This window comes from Lacerta agilis, chromosome 2, assembly GCF_009819535.1.
Source record: "Lacerta agilis isolate rLacAgi1 chromosome 2, rLacAgi1.pri, whole genome shotgun sequence".
Taxonomy (NCBI): Eukaryota; Metazoa; Chordata; class Lepidosauria; order Squamata; family Lacertidae; genus Lacerta; species Lacerta agilis.
In genome coordinates this window covers 32,759,234-32,783,266 of record NC_046313.1, presented here as the reverse complement: position 1 = coordinate 32,783,266, position 24,033 = coordinate 32,759,234, and the positions used below count along the sequence as shown (strand labels likewise).

Sequence of the window (24,033 nt, the reverse complement as noted above, 5' to 3'; positions counted from 1 at the left end):
GAGGTGAGTGGGGCTGAGAGACTTCAAAGAAGTGTGACTAGCCCAAGGTCACCCAGCAGCTGCATGTGGAGGAGCGGAGACGCAAACCCGGTTCCCCAGATTACAAGTCTACAGCTCTTAACCACTACACCACACTGGCATAGGAGATGTTCGCTTTAAGAACAGAGCCACTTGCTTACTAGAACATGTCTCTTCAATGAAATTTGTGTCTTTTAAGAGCTTTCTATAGAATCATAGAAGTTAGAGTTGGAAGGGATGATGAGCATCATCTAGTCCAATCCCCTGCAATGCAAAAGTCTTTCTGCCCAACATGGGGCTGAAACCCACTCTACTGAGTAGTCATTTTTTGAACTCTGATACTGGTACTGTGAGTGAGCCACACAGTTCAGCTTCGTGCTGTGTTACAACTGCTTTCTTGTGTTCACTGTAAGCTTGCCACACAACCTTTTTATAGGAGTCATCCTCTCATCATGCAAGAGGATAAAATGTTCTCCATTCGCTTTGTTTAGTTCACTGACAAGTTTATTCAGTTCAAAACACAATGCCTGCCCATTAAATTCTGTTGGAGAATGATTCCCCCCCTCATCTTCACTCATGGACTCCAGTTCCCATCTTTCCTGACCAATACCCATACTGGCTGATGAGAGTTGGAGTCTGACTACATCTCGAAAGCCATGGGTTAGCTATCCCTGGAGTAACCCACTGTTAGTCTTGACCAACTTAAATCCCATTGTTTCAAATAGCAGGATGACTAAGACTAGATCCATTCCTTTATCAATAAATTTCACTGTGGGCTCATCCGCACTTTCGCCTGACCTGTATTTTGATCATATCATGCACCAATTAATTCCCTTGGCTCCGAGTTCTTCTGATTGTTCCACAGCTGTGCCTTGTGGAAATCTGACCTTACCTGCTAAATCAGGTCTTATCAGATGCACAGAAAATCTAAAGAGATTTTGCTTAACAAAACTTCAATTTAGCAGGCGAGGTTGGATTTTCACAAAGCACAGCCGTGGACAACAAGAAAAGCTCTTGGACCTGCGGGAATTAATTGGTACACAAGACATGATTAAAATATAGGTCAAGCAAAAGTGTGGATTGTGGGAATTATAGTTTAGCCAGGCGCTGGCATACCACGCCCCTGTCAAGATAGAATAATTAATATACAGTGTTGGCATACCACACTTAACTAGCCAAGCTACAGAGCCTTCATTTGGCATACCATTTGGCTCTGTGGGCATTGTGGGCACCAATTTGGGAAACACATGTTTAGGTAGAGCAGGAGAACAAAGGAATAGGTGGAAAAGTACTGGGGGATCATGAGGTGTTTAGAGGAGGGGGTGAGTGAGAGAGCTGTAAGCATGCATCAAGTCACGTACTCAATGAAGGGAGAAAAAGGGTGTGCCAAAAGGAGGGGCTTTCCATATTTGGTATTAGAAGGCACACCATTCCTTATTTGGTCTTTGGAGTTTGTGTATGTTAATGGTTAACTTAGCTGTGAAGTTTTCAATAAATGGGAGCCTCAGGCGTGGCTCGAGGCCTTCCCTCCATTCTCACCCTTCTGTTTGACGCGTCATTATTTATCATTGCAACAGTGGATGAGTACTATGAGTATAGGCCTGTTGTGATCAATTCCATGTGAAGTTTTGTGGCTGTTCCTCTCCCCATTTCAGAACAGCAACACACACACACACACACACAATATTTATGTCTCCCACACAATATATTTATTGACTTCTGTTGACACATTATCTGTCACAGACTGTTTCCTTCCCCACCTACCCTCCAACAGTCAATAGAAGAAAAATGAATGATTAAGAGGCATGCCAATTCTTCTTCCACTCTCATGTCAACTCTAGGAGCCATGTGAATATGGTAGGGACAGTGCCACAGAATGCCTTCTGATGCCCTTCTGTGCTTTCTGCCAATTATTGAGCAAGGGATGTACCACAGAGAAAAAATATACTGTACAAAGATGTGGGCCCTTCAGAGGAAGACTGGATATGAGCTGGCAAACTGGCAAGCAACCAACAACTTAGAGACAGGCTTGTTTCAAATGTCACTTTCCATTGTTCCAAAACATGGGATGGGATTTTGCGGTGGACCCTCCTTCCACACTTGTCTGTTGATTTGCTCTTCCCTTTCCTGGTTTCCTCTGACCATTATTAAAACTATGGTTAGCACATTCCTTCCAGACCATAGGTTGAAGGCAATCCTGATTAGTACTGACCATGATTCATCCAATTTGGATAGCATGATAAACTAAAGTTAGAGAAAATGGGGAAGGGAGAGGAGAGTTGACATTTGCAGGAGAGACAGGAGGATCCTGAACCACAGTCCTAATTCCCCAAATGAAAGTTTTAAAGGATCAGAATATGAACATCTGAACCAGGTCAGAATTTTCAAGCTCCTGGTCCCAAATCCCTGAGCAATTCCCCTTACCCAGGCACCCAAACGGCACACCTAGCCCCAAAACCAGAATGCCTTGGCACATTTATTTATAACATCCCTAAATAAAACAGAGCAATGTACTAATGATCTATAATAAATAGGATTTTCTAAAACTAGCAGCTTCACACTGAGCCATGGATTCCTTTTGTATCACTTGATAATTCTTTAGGTTTTTATGAAACCTCCGAAGACTTTGATCCAAGTAACCAAGGTGCCCAATCAATTGTCTGGATACATTCAGAAGGTGAAGCTTGCTTATTTTGAAAACCACAAAGCCCCATCTAGAAAATGAACCATGCTGCAAATTTTTTTGCCAGATGTTTGTGCTATGGCCAGACAGCTGTGAATCAGCATGGAGTGATGCAAGAGACTTGCCAACTCGTGGGAGGCTGACATTCTTGCTGTGTCATCTTTTCACATTTCACCCTTCCCATTTCTCCAGAAGAGGAAGCTGGTGATTAGTGCAAGTCATGGTGGCTTTTATAGCAGCATAGCCAAGTGGAGTGCCTTGGGCTGTACAGATCTTGGACTATACTGTCTACGTGGCAAGTATCTCAGGAACAATAGTACCAGAGGGAACAACCCAAGTATTCTCTCTGCAGTGTTTCACTTTCTTCACCATTACAGGTATCTTCCACAGCCCTACTCTACAGGGCTAGCACAATACATTTTCCTGCCTATGGCAAAGAATAGGGTGTCACCCTAACTCCCTTCCATGTATAAAAGCCTGGCAGACTGAGTGGTCTTCCACTGCATCAGAGGCCAACAGGCTAGTTTAGCGGACATGGGATAAACAGTGTGGCACGCACACAGAGCTCTATCCTCCACTACCTCAGCTTGATCCCCACCCCCTAGAATCTGCCACCTGAGGCAGCCTCCATACTCTACCTAGTGGTAGAGCCAGGCAGCCGTGCACTGCTAGAAGCATGGAAAGGTCCTGTCTGGGCATGCTCTTAGTATCTCACAAAGCCTTGCCCCAGTTCACTCAAATTGTCTCCTTCTACATGCAAGCTGTCTTAATTATCCATGTGAAAGCATGCTAAGAGACAATATACAGTATGAATCGAGCAACTGTGGCTGCTTAATAGCAGTGACTCACTCAATCATGGCAACTGGATAAAGCAATGCTGTGTTTATGGGAGCTGCTGAATCCATGGTCACTCGGTCCATAAGTTATTCTGATACCTATACCTGAAGACACTTCTGTGTAGAGCAAGACTGGTGCTTATTTGTAGTGGCATTACCATTAGAAAGCTCATTCAACAGATAATGCTTATGCTATTGAAATAGCACTAGCCTGATGGCCTTGGGTGCCAGTCTTTAAAAGGATACTTCCCATGGGCCTAGTATGCTGCCTTTAATTATGGAATTATAGAATAAACTTTGGTTCCATTTTTGAAAGAAACCGTATGCTTGCAGTGATCCTATGACACTGTTCTTATCTCTCTGAACACACCAAAGGTGTAAAGTTGTGATATATATACAACTTGTCTATGCAAAGGGCATCGCACTGAATTATAACATGCATACGAGAGAGGGGGGGAGGGGGGGAACATTATGTGAAAAACTCCTTCAGACCATTGCTACTTTATAATTCTGAACTGTTTTATTTCCATCTTTTCTACATATTCCCTATTTGTAACACGGAAGCAATCTTATAATGATGTTCATCTGTACAAAACACCCCCAAACAAGATTGGTGCTAAAAAAAATCCCACACTGGAAGTGAAGGACTTTGATCATTTACAAAGTGCTTTGGCGTGGATCTTGAGTACACTCTGCTGTATATCTTACTGATCTTCTGCCTATCTGTGTGAAAGGTACTGGGAATCATAAGCTGAGAGTCAACATGCCTTCTTCCCACTGGTGAACCTGCACAGCCCCAGCCTCACCACAATGCTGCCCTGCCCAGCCCATCCAGGTAAGCTGCAGCAATAACAGAGTGGGAAGGGCAGTGCCATCTTCCAACTCACCAACTGGCTATGCACCAATGTACAGAGTGGCATTTACTTCCTTGTTTTTTAGAGACCATTTCCCGCTCAAAATACCTGGAGTGCAATAAGCACACATGCGCAGCTTCCCCTTTAGCTCATGTGAGCCAGCACATGTAGCTTGTTAGAAATGCAAGCACTGTTGTGCACCACAATACACACACCGCAAAGCAGTTCCCCACATGCCTTACAAGCAGATATTATTTGGGTCTCAAATTCTAGTTTTACAGCTTATTAGGGCTGCTGCAGTTGATGAATGGCCTAATGAGTGAAACAGGAATTTTTGGACATAGTCCAATGGACATGACATTGGACTTCAACCAAAGTACTCCTGTCTAATCAATTTCTATACTGTAGTTTGCCTGATGATCACAGAGGAAAAGTCTAATGTCCGCTCGCGTTCTGGACCCTTGCCCCTCTTGGCTGATAAAAACTAGCAAGGAGGAGATAGCTGGCTAGGCTAGGGAGGTTATTTATGCCTCTTTACAAGAGGGGGTGGTCCCTGCCTGCTTGAAGGTGGCAGTGATAAGACCACTCCTTTAGAAGCGTGCCCTGGATTCAGAAAGTCTAATTACTAGCCAGCTGCCAATCTCCCCTTCTTGGGCAAGGTTCTTTAATGGGTGGTTGTCAAAGAATTGTAGAATTGTAGATCACAGAATTGTAGAGTTGGAAGGGACCCCAAGGGTCATACACTCCAACCCCCTACAATGCAGGAATCTCAACTAGATCATCCATGACAGATGGCCATTCAACCTCTGCTTAAAAACCTCCAAGGAAGGAGAGAGTCCACCACCTCTCATGGGAATCTGTTCCACTGTCAACCGGATGTTACTGTCAGAAAGTTCTTCCCAATGATTAGTTGAAATCTCCTTTCTCGTAACTTGAATCCACTGGTTCGGGTCCTAGCCTCCAGAGTAGGAGATAACAAACTCACCCCATCCTTCATGCGACAGCCCTTTAGATATTTGAAGATGGCTATTATATCCCCTCTCAGTCTCCCAACTCCTTCAACTGTTCCACATGTCTGTTTTTCCAGGCAAAAGTATTCTTCATCTCACATCATCATCTGGCTAATTAAACAATCTATGGCCTTTTAAACTGTTGGGGATGGTATTGTTTTGGTTTTTTTCCTATGTTATGCATTTTTGTGTTTTTATATTGTGAACCACCCTGTGCTCCTCGGATGAAGGGTGAGATAGAAATTTAATAAATAATAATAATTAAGCCGGCGTAATACCTACAGTATTCTTTTACAGCTGCTAGATGCTGTGCCGGTTAAGATACAGTCAAATTTAAGATCTTGAAAACTTGCTTGCTACTTTGTGACATTTTAGTTGGTCCTAATTAAGGTAATAAAGAAAACTGATCGCCGAAGGATTGATGCTTTTGAATTATGGTGCTGGAGGAGACTCTTGAGAGTCCCATGGACTGCAAGAAGATCAAACCTATCCATTCTCAAAGAAATCAGCCCTGAGTGCTCACTAGAAGGACAGATCCTGAAGTTGAGACTCCAGTACTTTGGCCACCTCATGAGAAGAGAAGACTCCCTGGAAAAGACCCTGATGTTGGGAAAGACAGAGCACAAGGAGAAGGGAACGACAGAGGACAAGATGGTTGGACAGTGTTCTCGAAGCGACTAACATGAGTTTGGCCAAACTGCGAGAGGCAGTGAAGGATAGGCGTGCCTGGTGTGCTCTGGTCCATGGGGTCACGAAGAGTCGGACACGACTGAACGACTGAACAACAACAACAAAATCCATCCTTAAAGAAATCAGTCCTGAGTGCTCACTGGAAGGACAGATCCTGAAGTTGAAGCTCCAGTACTTTGGCCACCTCATGAGAAGAGAAGACTCCCTGGAAAAGACCCTGATGTTGGGAAAGACTGAGAGCACAAGGAGAAGGGGACGACAGAGGATAAGATGGTTGGACAGTGTTCTCGAAGCGACTAACATGAGTTTGGCCAAACTGCGGGAGGCAGTGAAAGATAGGTGTGCCTGGCGTGCTCTGGTCCATGGGGTCACGAAGAGTCAGACACGACTGAACAACAACAACAATTAAGGTATCACCCTCTGATGACTTGGGGTTTTTTGTTTGTTTGTTTTTTTAACCTAAGGGACCAGCTAAACCTGGTCCACATTTGAATGAAAGCATCAAGTTCTGGGGGACATTGCTAAATAAATTGGGAGGGATTCATCTGCAAGACGATAGAGAGGAAAGTATTTGAAATTCAGTAAAGGAAGATTCTTACCAATGGCAGTATTTGGCTGTAACTGGGAGGAGGGCTCCTTTAAAGAAGTGAACACTTGCCTTTTAGCCTCGGGAATCAATTTTACACAACACACACCCCAGCACAAGGCCAAGTGGGTGCTGAAAGTGCCTCTTCAGAGGCAGTAATTTTAGCCTTTTTAATTTTATTTTTAATCACTGCAACCAAGCATTAATTAATAACTGGCACATCTCAATGAATCTTAAATTAGCAGTTCAAAGATATATGCAGTAAGCCAAAGCCATATTGGATAAAACTCTGAAAGAAGAGAATATGGAATTAAAGTGTAAACAAACATGTGCCTTTGCAAGCTACCCAGTTTGAATTAAAATGCATGTGGCACAATCATGTTGGCTTACAAGTGGCACAACTCATAAAAGCAAGCCTATAAGCCAAGACATACGTACTTTAAGGCTAGCAGGAAATAACCATGACCTGTTTGTCACCCATTCTACCTTTGGCCAGGTCTAGGAATAAACTAGAAGTGACCTGTGAGGACACCATGAAGAGTTCCGGTGGCTTTGTCCCCATGCAAGTTTATTTGAATGATGGCACTGCATTCTGTCAAGCTACTATAGGCTGGCTGCCATGGCTGTCACACATCTACAAGTATCCAAATCTGTGTTCTCGTGCTAAATAACCTTGCACCATCTGATCTACGGCGAACAGAAACTATGCGTTGACCTGTTCTTTGTGCTCTGAGGTTAAGATGGCCTGCCTTCCCCTGTCGCCGCTGCCCAGCTTGCCAGTAACACCAACTTCTGTAGAACTGCCCAATTTCCTTTCATCCTTTGTTCTTTGCTTCGAAGCAATTTTAAGAACATCTTGGAAGATTAGAGAGCTGGGACCAGGGCCAGGAAGACACATGATGGAACACTTCTGTTCCAAAGTTTTCATAAGAAGGTTGGTTTATCTTTTCAATAAAGGGTTCCCCCCCCCCAGTAATAATGAAGGATGTGAGAGGGTACGATGCAATGTGTCTGCACTTTTCAGGAGCTACCGTATGTTCTGTAAGGCACTCTCAGGGACCAGGAGTCAGATTCCTCTTCGTTGGGTGATGCAGGTGACGAATCTGACTGGGAAGCGGGAAGGGGGCCCAGAGCCACCCTGCTATCAGATGAACCTGCAGGGCTGGTCTCAACCCCCACCCCAAAAAGTAAGTGGCACTGCCATCCTCTGACTCAAAGAACTCCACTGCAAAAGACCCAGGGCAACCTGGATAAAGCCGCATCTTGGGCTGTCTTTAGCATATGCAGCACCAGGGTGCAAAAAAACTGCCCAGCGCCCCCAATTGGGGGGGGCAGGCCAAAGTTGTTTAGGGGGCAGCTCAGAGCTGTTGAGCTCATTTGGGGGGCACGCAACTCTCTCCCATGCCGCTGCGGGTGGAGGGAGGAGAGCAATCCCTGCAGAGGCTTGGGAGGGAAGCTGTGCACAATCCAGCCATATGGGTGGCGGGCGCACAACTCTCTCCCATGCCACTGCGGGAGGAGAGCAACCCCCACAGAGGCTTCGGAGGGATGCTGGACACCTCGTGTGAGCAGCATGCGTGCACTGGGCGGGCCTCTCGATGGCCCACCAATCCCAGGCGCGCAGGAGGGCAGAGCCATACGGCTCCCTCAGCACCCACAACAGAAAAGCCTGTGGTGCTCCGACGGGCTCTGCTACACTTGGCAGCGGTTGTCGGCTGGCTTGGCTCTTCAATCCCCAGACTCCAAATCCTGCCCCTGGACTCTCGGCCTGGCGCCCCTGAGAGCCTGGTGCCCAGGTGCCCTGCACCCCTAGCACCTATAGGTAAGCCGGCCCTGATCTTGTAGCAACATCAGAGCTCTGTGTCCCCCAGAGTACTGCCTGAGCCTTGCCTTGTTTCCTGCCTAAACCATGCCTACCTAAGCTGGACTTTGCCTGCTTGGCTACACCACAGAGTAGGACATGCAGTCAGTGCATTTAGATATGCCTGACAGCTTATACAGGCCATCTGTGTTTGCCGCCACCGGCTCTGATCACACTTTCTTGTACATGTCCCAGGGTCTGGTCTGAGGGCACATGAGGCCACCACCGTCCTGTGGGCTAGCAGATCTGGGAACAACCTGCATCCTGCCCTAGGTGCCATGACAGGAAAGTTGAGATATAAATGTAGGATAAATAAATACATTATTTTGTTTTTTTTTTTAAAAAAAAAAAACAATTTATATACCGCTGACCTACATTAGTTTCTAAGCAGTTTACAAAGATCCAAGACAAAAATAACAAAATCAGTTGAAACTAATAAAATCAAACATCAATTAAAATGCCGCTGGAATTAAAATACAGTAAGTGTCTTGAATAGGTGCTGAAAGTTCAGTAGCGAAAGGCATGTCTGACCTCAGTTGGGAGTTCTGTAAAATACCTAGAACAAAGTATGCCAACAGATGTTGGAAAAGTAAAACAAGACACTTGTTCAGCCATCGCCTTTGTTGACATGGGTGTGACCACCATGCTCAATGGTACCTGTGGCTGTTTTATTGAAGTGCACTCTGTGATCCCATGCCAAGAGCAAGAGATGGTGTAGCAAATTACAAAATACAGTGACGCTCTTGATATTTTGTCCCTGACCTACAGATTTCAGAGAAAGTGGAAGGCTTCAAAAGAAGGGAACTCCATTCTGCATAGGGCTCCAGAGTTCTAGGATGTCCATCAATCTTTTAAAAATCCTGGCTATGTCTAAAGTAGGGAGTGGAGACACTTTGCCTGCTCCTAGATGACACTCTTCACACCAATTCCATTTACACAAATGCAAACCTATGTGGATTGTTGGCCTGATTAATTCTGGCACAGCCACTCGCCTGTTTTTGAGAAGTACCCAAAAGGGTTTCAGACCAAAACGCAGAGAAGTTTGGTCAGAGGAGAAAGCGCAAACCACTTTTGGAGGAGCAGGTGGGGCAGGGGAGAACATATGCTCCTACAGATAAGATTAAATCTGCCTGGGACAGGAAGGTTTCTGGAGGCCTTAGATAGACAAGCTGCTAAACAGCGGGGGGTTGGGGCGGAAGCTCCTTATAGGCCAGGTCTCCATTTCTCTCTAGGCAAAATGACCAAACCAAGAAGAAGCGTCTTCTGGCTATCTCTCCCCGCCACTTCTCCTCATCTGTCAGTTCACGAACTGAATTACAAAGCAACATTCTGGCCACAGAGTCAGCTGCCATCGCTCCCAGTGTCACTCTCTCTTAGCATCCCCCACCGGGAGATCTCTCACAGAGAGAGGAGCTGTGTGGTATAATTGCTCTACTTTCCCTCCTGCCTAGGACGCAGAGGGAGAACAGAAATTGTATAGGAGGAATGCTTTTCACTCTCCAAGGCCAACTGTGTTGCTGCTCCCACCTCTTGTGCATTTAGCGCTAATGATGGGGGGGGGAGTGTTGAGTCACCACACGGAAGACCCAGCCAGACGTGCTGCTCAAAGCGGTCACATGGTTTCCAAATTCCTCCGGCCTAGCTCTGTAGCATGCACTGATGTCACATGGTAGATCCATGGATGACTAGCTGTGCTGATGAATAGGAGCTCTGGCCAACATATTCATCTCTGACTAACATATTCAACACAGGATTTAACTAAAGTGAAAGACTCACTCCTGAGAATTCACAAGTCACTGAGTTATTTTGGCTTCAAGAGGGGACAGTCAACATTTCCTACAATTAGAGCTTTAAAAAAGTATGTATGGCTTTATGTGCACACATACACACAGGGTAGTATATTCAGCTTGCAGTGTGAGGATCTGGTCTCCACTAGATCTGCAATGTCAATCAGGATTAAAACCTTTCAATTTACTAAAGTAGTGTTCCCTTACTGACTGTGAAACAGGTGTTTTCTTAAATAAGCCGTGTAACTTTTCCCACCTTTGCAGGTGCATGCCTAAGAAAAAGATTGAGCTGGTCCACACAATCCACGTGAATTTTTTTTCAGAACGGTGGGATATGTTCCTGCTTGTGAGTCAGGTTACACAGAATGATTATCTTATCAGAGCACCCTCCTGCCTCCAGACAAAGAGTCCATTTATATTCTTCTGAAACAGCCAACAAGGGGCCTGCTAAATGTAACCCAAGCCAAATGGCAGCTGCTTTTTACAGGAGCAGGTTCCATGCAGCTAGGAAGATGGTTGAATGACCCAACCTCATAGGCTTTGACCCAACCTCTGATCATGTGAGTTCTGGCTATGAGATTATCATTATTATTACGATTACAGTGGACGCTTGGGTTGCAAATGCGATCTGTACGGGAGGCGCGTTCGCAACCCGCAGCGTTTGCAACCCATGCTGCTGCATCTGCGTGCATGCATAATGCAATTTGGCGCTTCTGCACATGCGCAAAGCGTGATTTAGCGCTTTGCGCTAAATGCTGGATTTCTGCCTACCTGGAAGCTGTTTAAGGGCAAAAGGGGGGCTCTCCCTGCTTGATCCTTTGCACAGTTAAAATGGGAGGCATGTCCCACTGAGCTGAATGGTACTGAGGCCCTTTGAGCAATGTGGCAGCTCCCACAGATTTAGTGCTTCTACACATGCACTGAAACCCGGAAGTAACCCATTCCGGTACTTCCGGGTTCGGCGCAGAGTGCAACCTGAAAAGACGTAACCCACATTGGCCGTAACGTGAGGTATGACTGTATTGAGGTTAATATTTTCATTTGTGAATCGCTTCCTATGAGGTATGCAGAAGCAACTTAGAATGTAACATATAAAAATAGTGGTGTGTGTTAAAATAGTTAAAACTGCATATACAAAATATCTGTGTGTGTGTGTGTGTGTGTGTGTGTGTGTGTGTGTGTGTGAGAGAGAGAGAGAGAGAGAGAGAGAGAGAGAGAGAGAGAGAGATTAAAAGCAGTTTAAAACAACATCAGATACAGAAAACCAACACAAATCCAAGACAGAGTTAATCCAACTGAGATAAAGATTTTAGAAGGCACCACACTGGAAGGGATCATTTGAGAACTAACATGGCTTAGAGTGGTTAGGGTATTGGACAAGGACTGGTGAGACCTTGGTTCAAAGGCTCGCTCAGCAAGGAAGTTCACTGAGAAACTGTCAGAAACGCCAACAGGATCAGCAATCCAAGATACACCCATCTTCCATCATGACTGCTGCCACACATAACCCCTAAATGACCCAGTGTTTTATAGAGAAGGCAAAATGTCCCCGTGTACAACTATAAGAACACTGGGCCACTTAGGGGGCCTGCAAGATAAACCTGAGTCTGTTTTACTCTGGTATCAAGTCTCAAGCCTGGCTCATGGGGCGGGGGCTATGGATAGAGCAGCTTTGGTTAAGGCGGGGGGGGGCTTGTATGTGGGCATCAGAGTGCAGTTTTACATGGGCCTAGCCCACACCTTGCCAGAACTGACTAAGCCGGTTCACTTTATTAGGGGAAGAGGCAGGGAAGGCACAGGCATTTATTTACGGTACCTTTTGTGCTGCCCTCCACCCAAAAAAACTGGTTTTAGACAGCTACTGGGAAGCATGATTGGGAAGGAGTTCTGGAACTGGTCTTGAGGATTTCTCTAAGAATGCTTCTCTCTTTCTCTCTCTTTCCATCATTCAAGTACTGACACATGGTAAGGCCCAGTCAAGCTGTGGTGAAGTTGGCAATCCCTGGAATAGTCTCGTAACTGAGTAACAGCAATGACATGTTTATGGAGGGACAAGTTGTTGTAGTCGGGGAAATAGCCCAGGGTAGCTCTGTGCTTTTAACTGCCTCCTGGCTAAGTTTAGCCAGCTTTGTGATATGTAGTATTCCAGTTCTTTTTTCTAAGCCAGAGTTTTCAAAGGGGGAAATAAAGGAGCTAGCATTATACTGAATACTATGTCCTTTATTGTATTGAATGTACTGCGAGATGTAATGAATATACTATAAGAAATGGATTTGCCAAGACAGCTGACAACAAAAAATAGCCATTGTTACAACCTTAAGAGCAATAATGGTCTTGGGAAATAAATTCAGCTGATTTCTGGGAAAGTATGTTTCAACAGGCTTCTGAGATGACTCAGATCACCAAACAAGTCCCACTTTTATTATTCAACAGGCTGGACAATGATGCAGAAAAATAGCAAAAAGCAAACCAATGTTTGAGTAACCTAGGAATGAAACAGTAACAATAGTTCTTAAGAGAGCCTGGCTTCCCATGGGGCACCATAGTCTTATTCCACTGTTTCCCTTGGTCAAGGAGCTTTCCAAAACAATATAAAAACCTGCAAAACCTCTGATCCTTGCAGAGACCTGATATGAAGCTCTTAAATAAACAAATATGAAGTTGTTTTGCACACAACTGAACGCTCCTGTATCTAGCCACAGCCAGCTCTTGGTGCTCACATGGATTTTTAAAAATCATCACTTAGGGTGTGTGTGCAAATGAATTGTGCAGTCACTTGGGAGCGTGTCACAACAACTTTGGAAGAGGCACCTGTCACCTTGTCAACAGGCGCACGGGATACTCAGGCTTGCCTTGTCAAACTGGTTTGGAGCTGGGAGTCGGCACAACCTATTGCACAGGCAGAAACTGATGATTTGGGAGTTGACTGTTGAGAAACATGCCTCTTTGAGACATTGATTGCAACACACAGTCCTGTGCTGCAGACCATCTAGCTATTCGCTCAGTGGTACCAAGTGCAAGTAGATAAATAGGTACCGCTCCGGCGGGAAGGTAACCGGCATTTCCGTGCGCTGCTCTGGTTCGCCAGAAGTGGCTTAGTCATGCTGGCCACATGACCCGGGACCCGGAAGCTGTACGCCAGCTCCCTCGGCCAGATGAGTGCCGCAACCCCAGAGTCGTCCGCAACTGGACCTAATGGTCAGGGGTACCTTTACCTTTACCTTTACCTTTACCTTTACCTTTACCTGGGACACTTCTGCTAAGATTTCCACTGTATTGGTCAGAATTTGAACCAAGTGCTCCTACTCATAGCACATATGTCCCTTTCCTGTCTCTGATAAAGACTTCCCACCCTCTTAGTCCTCCCACTTTCATCCACAGTTCATTCATTTTCACAGAGACTCAGCAGCACACTTGTCCTTGTGGTTTTCACCAAATGTTTAGCAATATGAACTAGGAGATTTCCATCTCCTTTCCCACGCAGTGAAGTGTTTCACACCAACTTTTTCAACATGTTTCTGTAAGTTTCTATATCTTCTAGCAGGAAGGTAAATATCCCTATGTGACTTTGCTTTTAAAATATGGGGCTTTAATTTGGGTTATACATGCAACTATCTTTCCCTTATGAGGCCTAGAAACAAGAAAGCTGAAGATCTTTTATCACAATTTTTGCTATATGGAGAATTAAGTAAATTATCTGAGCTGACAACTTTGCTGATAAAAAAAAATATCAGGGTGACATAACCAGTTGGTTTTCCATAATGATCTGTGCAACTAGATTTGGAACACAGGTGCAAATATTGTGCAAGAAGAAATAAGAAATGCCATGGGAGATGCTGAAACTTCAAAAATGTACTTGGCTGCTCTTGGAAACCAGAGACCAGACAGATAGGCTTAAGGCTGATCCAGCAATTCACTTATGTTCTTTAAAAAGCACAAGAAAATTTCCTTTTTGTTATCACCTTCTGCAACTGCAGTCCACACACAATTTGTTTCAGAGCAATACTAGACTAGTTCCACAGTGACTGTATCAGAAAAACTGTTGTGGGGGAGGGTGGAGGAACTGAGCTTTGCGCCACCAGTTTGTTTTCTAAAAGAGCAATAATAGTGTATAGACAACTTTCCACTTTTGTGGGAGTTACATTCTGCAGATCGTGCATAAAGCCAAAATCGCATATAGTCAAAACCCACTGGGTTCACGTGTGAATGCCAAAGACATTTTCCCGAAATCCCACCCCCTTTTTATTTATTTATAGTTTTTGCCAAGTGCATAAAGCTGAATGAGCACAAGTTAAATTGGTGTAACTTGTGAGTTACCTGTAGTTGTGTGTTGTTGTTTTTAATGGAATGAACTTTCAGATAATTGTAATTTTAATTGGTGCTATTTCAATTTGCAGTTGATGATTAAATTATAATCAAGTAGCCACAAGGACCCAACAATGGTGAAGGGGGCAAGCTAGTGGTCAGAGAGTCCTCCTCACTCCCACCCCTTTTGTGCCACCTCTGGAGGTCAGTACAGTAAATCCTCTGTTTGCAGGTTTGAGGGTTAAGCTTCTAAAAAAGCAGGAGTGACTAACCCCCCATTTCAGGGGTTTGATCACACAGATCCAACAAGCAAATATTTCTGGCCCTCAAGATCCTATTAATTTTGGCGGTGGCGGCCAATTTTTTACTTTTTGAATTATTATTTAGTAGACACACCCCTGGAAGGTAATCCCCTCTGCTCAACTGAGTTCAGCCTGCTAATAGGGATGCAAATCACCCTCTCATACCCATCAGTTTGATCATTCAGTGAGTGAGGACAAGCTGGAGGGGGAAGCTGTGTATGTCCTCTGAGCATTTGAGTGCGAGAGAATTTTAAAGAGCCTTCATAATGAGACCAACATTTATTTCTAACCCATCTAACTCTAACATAGGAATGGCTAACCTGTTGCCCTCCAGATGCTGCCAGACTCCAACCCCCATCAGCCAGCATGATCAATGGTCAGGATGATGGGAGTTGTAGTTCAGCAACATGCAGAGGACCACAGGTTCTTCTTCCCTGATGTAACCCTACGCTAAGTTCAACTGCGAAGTGCAGTGCTGGTGAGACCCAGCCAGGCACCACTGTCATTATGTCTCAGAGGCATCTACAGTATACACATAAAGTAACATATGCAACCCCTTCATGGATCACTGCCTTGTCGCGGCGAAGGGGCTTGAATTACTCAGGGAAGCTATGGACAGGTCAAGATGGACAGGTCATAGTGAAGAGTTTGGACCAAACGTGATCCACCTGGAGGAGGAACTGGCAACCCACTCCAGTATCCCTGCCAAGAAAACTCCATGGACAAAGACAACAGGCATATAAAAGATATGACGCTGGAAGATGAGCCCCTCAGGTCGGAAGGCGTCCAACATGCTACTGGGGAAGAGCGGAGGACAAGTACAAGTAGATCCAGAGCTGATGAAGCGGCTGGGCCAAAGCCGAAAGGACGCTCAGCTGCGGATATGCCTGGAAGCGAAAGGAAAGTCCAATGCTGTAAAGAAAAGTATTGCATAGGAACCTGGAATGTAAGAACCATGAACCTTGGAAAGCTGGATGTGGTAAAAAATGAGATGGCAAGAATAAACATTGACATCCTAGGCATCAGTGAACTAAAATGGACAGGAATGGGCGAATTCAGTTCGAATGACTATCATATCTACTACTGTGGGCAGGAATCCCGTAAAAGAAATGGAGTGGCCCTCATAGTCAACAAAAGAGTGGCGAAAGCTGTACTGGGATGCAATTTCAAAAATGATAGAATGATCTCGATACGAATCCAAGGCAGACCTTTTAACATCACAGTAATCCAAATTTATGCACCAACTACCAGTGCTGAAGAAACTGAAATTGACCAATTCTATGAAGACTTACAACACCTTATAGAAATGACACCAAAGAAGGATGTTATTCTCATTATAGGGGATTAGAATGCTAAAGTAGGGAGTCAAGAGATAAAAGGAACAACTGGCAAGTTTGGCCTTGGAGTTCAAAATGAAGCAGGGCAAAGGCTAATAGAGTTCTGTCAACTGATTGGTTCAAAATTGGGAAAGGAGTACGACAAGGCTGTATATTGTCTCCCTGCTTATTTAACTTATATGCAGAATTCATCATGCGAAAGGCTGGACTGGATGAATCCCAAACCGGAATTAAGATTGCCGGAAAAAATATCAACAACCTCAGATATGCTGATGATACTACCTTGATGGCAGAAAGTGAGGAGGAATTAAAGAACCTTTTAATGAGGGTGAAAGAGGAGAGCGCAAAATATGGTCTGAAGCTCAACATCCAAAAAACTAAGATCATGGCCACTGGTCCCATCACCTCCTGGCAAATAAAAGGGGAAGAAATGGAGGCAGTGAGAGATTTCACTTTCTTGGGTTCCATGATCACTGCAGATGGTGACAGCAGTCACGAAATTAGAAGACGCCTGCTTCTTGGGAGAAAAGCAATGACAAACCTAGACAGCATCTTAAAAAGCAAAGACATCACCTTGCCGACAAAGGTCCGTATAGTTAAAGCTATGGTTTTCCCAGTAGTAATGTACGGAAGTGAGAGCTGGACCATCAAGAAGGCTGATCGCCGAAGAATTGATGCTTTTGAATTATGGTGCTGGAGGAGACTCTTGAGAGTCCCATGGACTGCAAGAAGATCAAACCTATCCATTCTCAAAGAAATCAGCCCTGAGTGCTCACTAGAAGGACAGATCCTGAAGTTGAGGCTCCAGTACTTTGGCCACCTCATGAGAAGAGAAGACTCCCTAGAAAAGACCCTGATGTTGGGAAAGATGGAGGGCACAAGGAGAAGGGGACGACAGAGGATGAGATGGTTGGACAGTGTTCTCGAAGCTACTAACATGAGTTTGGCCAAACTGCGAGAGGCAGTGAAGGATAGGCGTGCTCCGGTCCACGGGGTCACAAAGAGTCGGACACGACTGAACGACTGAACAACAACAACAACAACATATGCAAACTTAATATAGATTTGAGTGATAGGCCTGTGCCCATGCACCTAGCAATGTTCCCGAGTAGACATGCAATCCTAGGCATGTTTACAGAAATAAACCCCACTGAGTTTAATGGGGTTTACTCCCCAGTAATTGTGCTAAGGTTTGCAGCTCAAGTCCCATTTAATTCTGTGAGCTTTTTGCTTCTGAGTAAGCAAGTAAAAAGCCACACTACACAGCACACTTCACATGTTACGAATTTCCTGTATGAAAAGCATTTAAGTTATGCACAGGAATAAATCTACAATGTGCAAGTCTACGCTTGCAAACTGACTTGCAGACCTATGTTCGTTTTGCTGCATGTACAACATGCCGGCATAAATTGGTGACTGTTTCCCAAAGTGCATGTGCACACACCCACCACTAAATGCACATAGGAGTGATTGTTACACAAGACAAGCAGAATAGTGACTGCACTTGTTAATACCTACATATAAATGCTTTCCCATGAATAATTGCTTTCTGAGTAGGAGCTTCTCAAAAATGAAATGACCCTTTCAGAGGGAACTATGCCTGTTTCAGGCATTTGTGGCTCACATGGTAAAGGTAAAGGAGAGTTTTGGGTTTTTATTTTTAACCATTTTATAGACAACTGATAAATCTGGAAAGCGATTTACAACATAGGGAAAAGGCAAGCCCCTGCTATGCCCATTTCACCAGACTGAAAACTGAGGGCCAGGCGTGGGAGGAGTTCCTCCTCGAGGTCATACAACTGGAAGGGACCTCAAAGGCCATCTAGTCCAACCCCCTACAGTGACCACCACAGCCTTGACTGGGTGGGATCTAACCACCAAGGTCGAGGTTCCTACACACACAGTGGGGCTTGCTTCCGAGTAAACATACACGGGAGCGCGCAGCGACGCCCTCCTGGAGCGCAGGTGAAACCGGAGCCTGCGCTTGCCGGCTCACCTCCTCCCTCCATCCCGCGGTAGAGAAGCCGCTACTTTCCGGGCGGGGCACTCACTCACCTTGCAGGCTGACGGTGGACGGCGCGGACAGCTCCATGATCTTCCGAGCCCACGTCTCGGCGATGCTTCGGTTCTCTTCGGCTTCCTGGGAATCCAAGACGCGGAAAGTCTTGGCCACCCTGTGCCGGGACTCTCCGGACACCCACCAGCCCTTCTTGAAGGGGTAGCAGAAGACGGTGAAGTAGGCGGCCGCCGGCTCCGGGGCGCCTTTCCTCTGGAAAGCGTAGCAGCCGATGCAGTCCGAGAGGCTGAGCGACGTGATGGAGCCGCTGGGCTCCGACGTGTCCAGCCGGCGGACGAGCAGCTCCGCGCTGCTGGTGAGGCTCAGGGCGCAGCTCGACTTGGGCGCCACCGGGGCGAGCGAGAAAATCCCCGAGAGCACAACTTCGCGGGGAGGCCCGCTGCTGCGCAAGGTCTCCCCGGAGTCCGACAAGCCTCGCTCCATCGCCGCAGCCTCATGGAGAGGGGACGATCCGGCGCGTACGGAGGGCGCTGCTGCTCCGGGAGCCCGGGCGCAACGCAGGCGGCGCGGCTTCGCTGCCTGGCTTATCAATGAGCGGCGGAGGGCTGGCTTCCACACCGGCGCTCGGGCGCTCTGCTCTCTGCTGCCACCCGGCGGCGACTCTGCGGAACGACACCAACTTCAAGTTCATTCATAAAAGCTCCAAACGCACAATAATCAAATAAAGTTGTTAAGCAGGGACATATTTTTTTAAGAGCTTGCTCTTCCGAGCTGCGGCTCGGGAACCTCAAGGAACCGGTCTAGCACGTGCTTGCTCAAAACTCAGTCCCGTGAGAATTAATCCGTAACAAGCCCTACCACTTCTCTTTTGTCCCGGGACACCCAAGTGCAGTCCTACGCGGTTAAGAGGCTAGGCAACAGCTAGCGCTATGTAGGGACGCGGGGCGGGTCCTACAAAGCAGATAAAACGATTTTTTTTTTTTTTTTTTGCCGGGAACAGGAATCCAAGGGCCAAACTCCACGGTCAAGCAATGGGGATTGCTTCCACCTGCGCTTTTCATTTCATTTGACAGGCACCGACTTTGCCCAATAAGAAAGCTCTGCTCTGCCCACGGTAACAAGCACCACTGTTTCTTACTCGGCCATGTGAGAACGGTAGTGATCATGTCCTACAAACACTTGGGTGAATAGGGCTGGTCTCCTTTTTCCAGGCGCCACAGGCGGAGTATTTCCCTGGTGTGGAGATGCGGGGGTGAGAAAAGTTTCAATGCTGGATTTCTGCCTGCCTGGAAGCTGTTTAAGGGCAGGGGGCGGGGGGTTCTCCCTGCTTGATCCTTTGCACAGTTAAAATGGGAGGCAAGTCCCACTGAGCTGAACCCTTGAGCAATGTGGCAGCTCTCACAGAAGCCCCACTGTCTGTAAAATCTCCCACCCATCTGTACCTCTGATGGCATGGCCTCTGTTGGCATGGCAGCTGCAGAGCCATGGAAGAGGTGAAACCTTTGCACAGAATCAGCCATGGGGCCATTCCGTGAAAAATGAGCCTGATAAGAATGCTAGATGAGCACTGGACTTTGGTGAGGAAGATTCCAAACGTTCAGTCTAACCATTTTTTTAAAAGCTAAAGACAAAAGAAGTTTATTTTATGGACCTTCTTTTCAAAAGTCCACCCATGTAGTCTTCACAGAAGTGTTCAAGTTAAAAGTTTTCTGATGATTGTCCCACCCGTGACAGCATTTTTTCCTTAATTTTGTATCGTTAAATTTCTTAAACTTAATTCCTGATTGCATAGTTGTAACCAATAAACATTGATTTAAACAGATATGCTGAGTTTATCATTGATTCACCTCCCAACTTACAGAGTTTTTCCATAAATCAAACTTATCTCAAGCTCCATGTCCTTTTTTTGTCCCACCCGTGACAACACTTTTAACATTTAATAAAATTGTCAAAAATATCCGTAAAAATAATAATAAATTAGTAAAATGTTCAGTATCTTATTAAGAACATAGTTTAAATTTTGGTTGTTAATTTTTATGTATATTTACATTGTTACACATGTGCGAATACCAAAAAACATGGTCAAAGTGTCCCACCCGTGACAATGGAATGGCCCCATGGGACAAAAAGAACAACCTAATGTTTGACTGGGTTTGGCTCCAGATTCCTTTCCCACCTTGTGCCAAGCACAGGCTATAACATCATGTCCTTACCTATCCTTGCAGCATGGCCAAGTATGGCTGAGAGATAAGTGTCCAAAGGACACCTGTGAAGGCAGTGATGTGGCAGTGCCAGGCAGCAGGCCTCCCAACAGCGGCATTACTGCAGATTACAGGGACAGGATGGAGCAGAGTGGAAGTGAGGTCAGGGCTGTGCAGGTGCACCAACAGGATTGGAACTCGCAGCAGCTCCACTCCATCCCAGAAAGCAGCAGTGACATCACCATTGGGGGAGCACAGTGTGGCACCGCCCTAGCCACCCCTGCAGAATAGGGCCAGTTTGTAAAAGGTGGCAGGTGATGATAACACTAAAAAAAAGGAAGTTAGACCCACTGAGATTAATGTGACTCAGTCCTTAGCAAACATGCCTAGAGTTGCAACCAACCATGGAGCTTTATTAGTTATGTTTATTCAGTGGTCTAAACCACTGAGCTTGGGCTTGCCGATCAGAAGGTCAGCTGTTCAAATCCCCACGATGGGGTAAGCTCCCATTGCTCGGTCCCTGCTTCTGCCAACCTAGCAGTTCGAAAGTGCGTCAAAGTGCAAGTAGATAAATAGGTACCACTCCGGCGGGAAGGTAAACAGCGTTTCCGTGCACTGCTCTGGTTCGCCAGAAGCGGCATAGTCATGATGGCTACATGACCTAGAAGCTGTACGCTGGCTCCCTTGGCCAGTAAAGTGAGATGAGTGCCACAACCACAGAGTTGTTCGCGACTGGACCTAACGGTCAGGCCAGGGTACCTTTACCTTTAGCCTTATTCAGAAACTGATGTTGTCAGGTGCCTTGGGGAGCCCCTTGAGGGCCAAAAATTGGGGCAGAACTGGTTTTATAAATACCTACATATAATATATGTTTCTGTGTTAGAATTTTGTAGTGTGTCAAGCAGCTGCTGTTTTTTTTTATGGCAACTACCAGTAACTAGACTAGAGGGATAGTGTCAGGAGCCACAGGAGATGCATGCAGCTCCCCCATGTGGTGAACCGCCACAATGCAGTTTGCAGCAGGGAGTCTTCTCTACTTGTGGTACCTAATTTGGAAAAGGAAGATACAAAGTCAGCCAAATCAAATATTTTATGTAAATTCAATGTTGGGGTGGCTGGGTGGGGGATGACAACAATTCCAGCTTTTAGAAATGCATAAATTATACCAAAAATGTTTTTTTTTTCCTAAACAGGAGGCACTTGGGTGGGGAAACAAAGCTGGTAAAATGTTTGAGCACCGGTTTAAGAAAGCAAAAATAAAGATGACGTGCTGGGAAGATTGGCAGTGCATTCCCACTCCCCTGTTTACACGAATGCTTACACACCAGTGTTGTGATCATTAGAAATGGTGTGCCCCTCTAGACTTGGTTTGTTCTTTGGTCTTGACTGCTTCTGCCCTGCTTCTCAGTTTTGTTTTCTGGGTCTGACCTGTGATTTGACTATGCTTCTTGGTTTCTCCTCTAGCCCTTACTTGCTCTCCAGTTCTGGCTTGCTCTGAAATCGATTGCTCCTCCTGGTTTCTCCTTTTCTGCCTTGTGCCATGGCTTCAGTTGTCTGGCCTCTGACTAGGTAGCTATGTTAGTCTTTGCAGCAAAAAAGAAGGAAGAGTCTTATGGAGCCTTAAAGGTGAACATATTTTTAATGACAAACTTTTGGAAAAAAAATTTAAATCCCAAATGGGATCCCAATAATTGTGGAGTATCCAAAACCTTATGCTGCTGAAGTGGACTCTAAGCATGGAAGTTTGTATGCTACAATGAAACTGGATTCTTGGTTACTTTGATGGTGGATAGGTACTTTCCCCACTATTTAGCTGCATGCTAAGAAAAGCTTTATCTGTTGAATTTCTGCATATGAGGCTGCTGTTAGAAGTGGAAGAGCAGGATCACCCACTAGACCACACCCACCAAATGAAAATTGTAAACATATTGTTCGCATCTCTTAGCTCTGGAAAGATACTGAACTTTTCAAATACTGAGTTGTCTGTATTTTAGCTATCTGCTCCCCTTCACCTGCACTTACTTGGTTGTGTTTCTTTGAATGGTTATTAAAATCCATGGTAGATTAGTAAGAAGCCTTTTCATTGTCACTGGCCGTGAGATCATAAGTTGTGAAACATTCAAGCAGTACTCTACTCTGCTTTTGCCATACAACCGTTCACAGAGGCAGACCCAACGGCAGGGCAGGTGCTAGAGGTAGCAAGATCCATAAGGGGCACACTATCCTAACAGGGCTATCCTTTTCACTTTGCACAGTATATGAAGACTCTATGGAGTCTCTGAAATATCTCAGTTCGCATATTAAGAAAGGTTCACTGAGGGTGAATGTGCTACCGATCTTGCACGTGAAATCTGCCACATTATAAATAACATGGTCCATCTGCTTCTTCTGTTGGGCAAGCTACCAGTACTTTAAATTTCCTGCACCCACACATTGAGAACGTGGTCACCACACTCCTTGTACTAAGCAGCGAAGAATCTTAATGGGTCCTTTTACTGGGTGTGCTTGTGTTTGCTTTCCCGATAGCTATACAGTATGGTGTTGACATTATATATTTGTATGGTAGCTAATCCAGCACTACATGAACTCAATGGATGTAATAAAGACAAGCAGTTTAGAGAAGATTATAGGAACATTAAGAAGAAAATCAATGGGAGTAGTTCTACCATTGGTTGCGTTTTAATAAAACAGTGGAAGGGAGGAATGAGCAATGCATAATTTCTGCTCCTCTATCTGATCAGATGTGTCGCTTGGAACAGACTGTGCAACATGTTGGCTTTTTGAATAAGGGATAAGGCTGATCTCTAAGGAGTCTTAAACCAGGATTTATAAACTCTCATAAAACCCCTTGAATGCACGTGTTTTCTTACTCAAAGGATTTACTTTATATCTTGAAACTGGATCTTGTATCAGATTTCTCTCCGGTTCTAAAAATATTGTAGCTATTTGTTTGGCAGGGGGGCGGGGGGCAAGAAGGGAAACTCTGCTCATTTTATATATATTTTCCAGTCTGCCCTGTCTAGTCTTACTTCATACTAATATGTTAGATGGATATTATTGTTGTTGTTGGTATGGTGGTGGTTGTTGCAGCTAAGGGAATTACCTCTTTTCTGTCCTATATGCCAGAAACAGCTTGAAACCAGCTTAGGTTTCAGTCCTGCAATCCAGGGATGGGGGAAACCCATGGTCATCTTAATATTGTTGAACACCAACTCCCACCAACTTCAAGCAGCATGGTCAATGGCCAAGGATGATAAGAAAAGTTGCAACCCAAAACATCTGGAGGGAGCCATTTTGTCTATCCCTGATTTTTAGGCTGCAAAACCATGTTCTTACTTAAAAGATATCTGGCCTAAGGTGTCCAGCGAGAAAACATCCACATATCGGTGCCACTGCTATGATCTGTGGGAGAGCAGCTTTTGAAAAAACTTGAATACATTTCAACTAGGTGGTATGACATTTCAGAGCCTATTTTGGCTCTTCCGAAGCCACTAATTGTCAGGCAAAGCCTTGGGTCAATTGCTGCTATTTGTGGAGGTTTTCCAT

General features: G+C 45.3%; 1 protein-coding gene across 1 annotated transcript in view; it reads right to left on the bottom strand.

The window, feature by feature from the left end:
• SPHK1 (sphingosine kinase 1) overlaps positions 1-18,998 on the bottom strand; it is a 38,334-nt gene extending 19,336 nt beyond the window's left edge. Inside the window, exon 1 of the mRNA XM_033139409.1 lies at positions 18,325-18,998. Coding sequence (XP_032995300.1) covers positions 18,325-18,769 — 445 coding nt within the window. The 5' untranslated portion in view covers positions 18,770-18,998. The remainder of the gene's footprint in view (positions 1-18,324) is intronic.
• Positions 18,999-24,033: the final 5,035 nt, after the last annotated feature.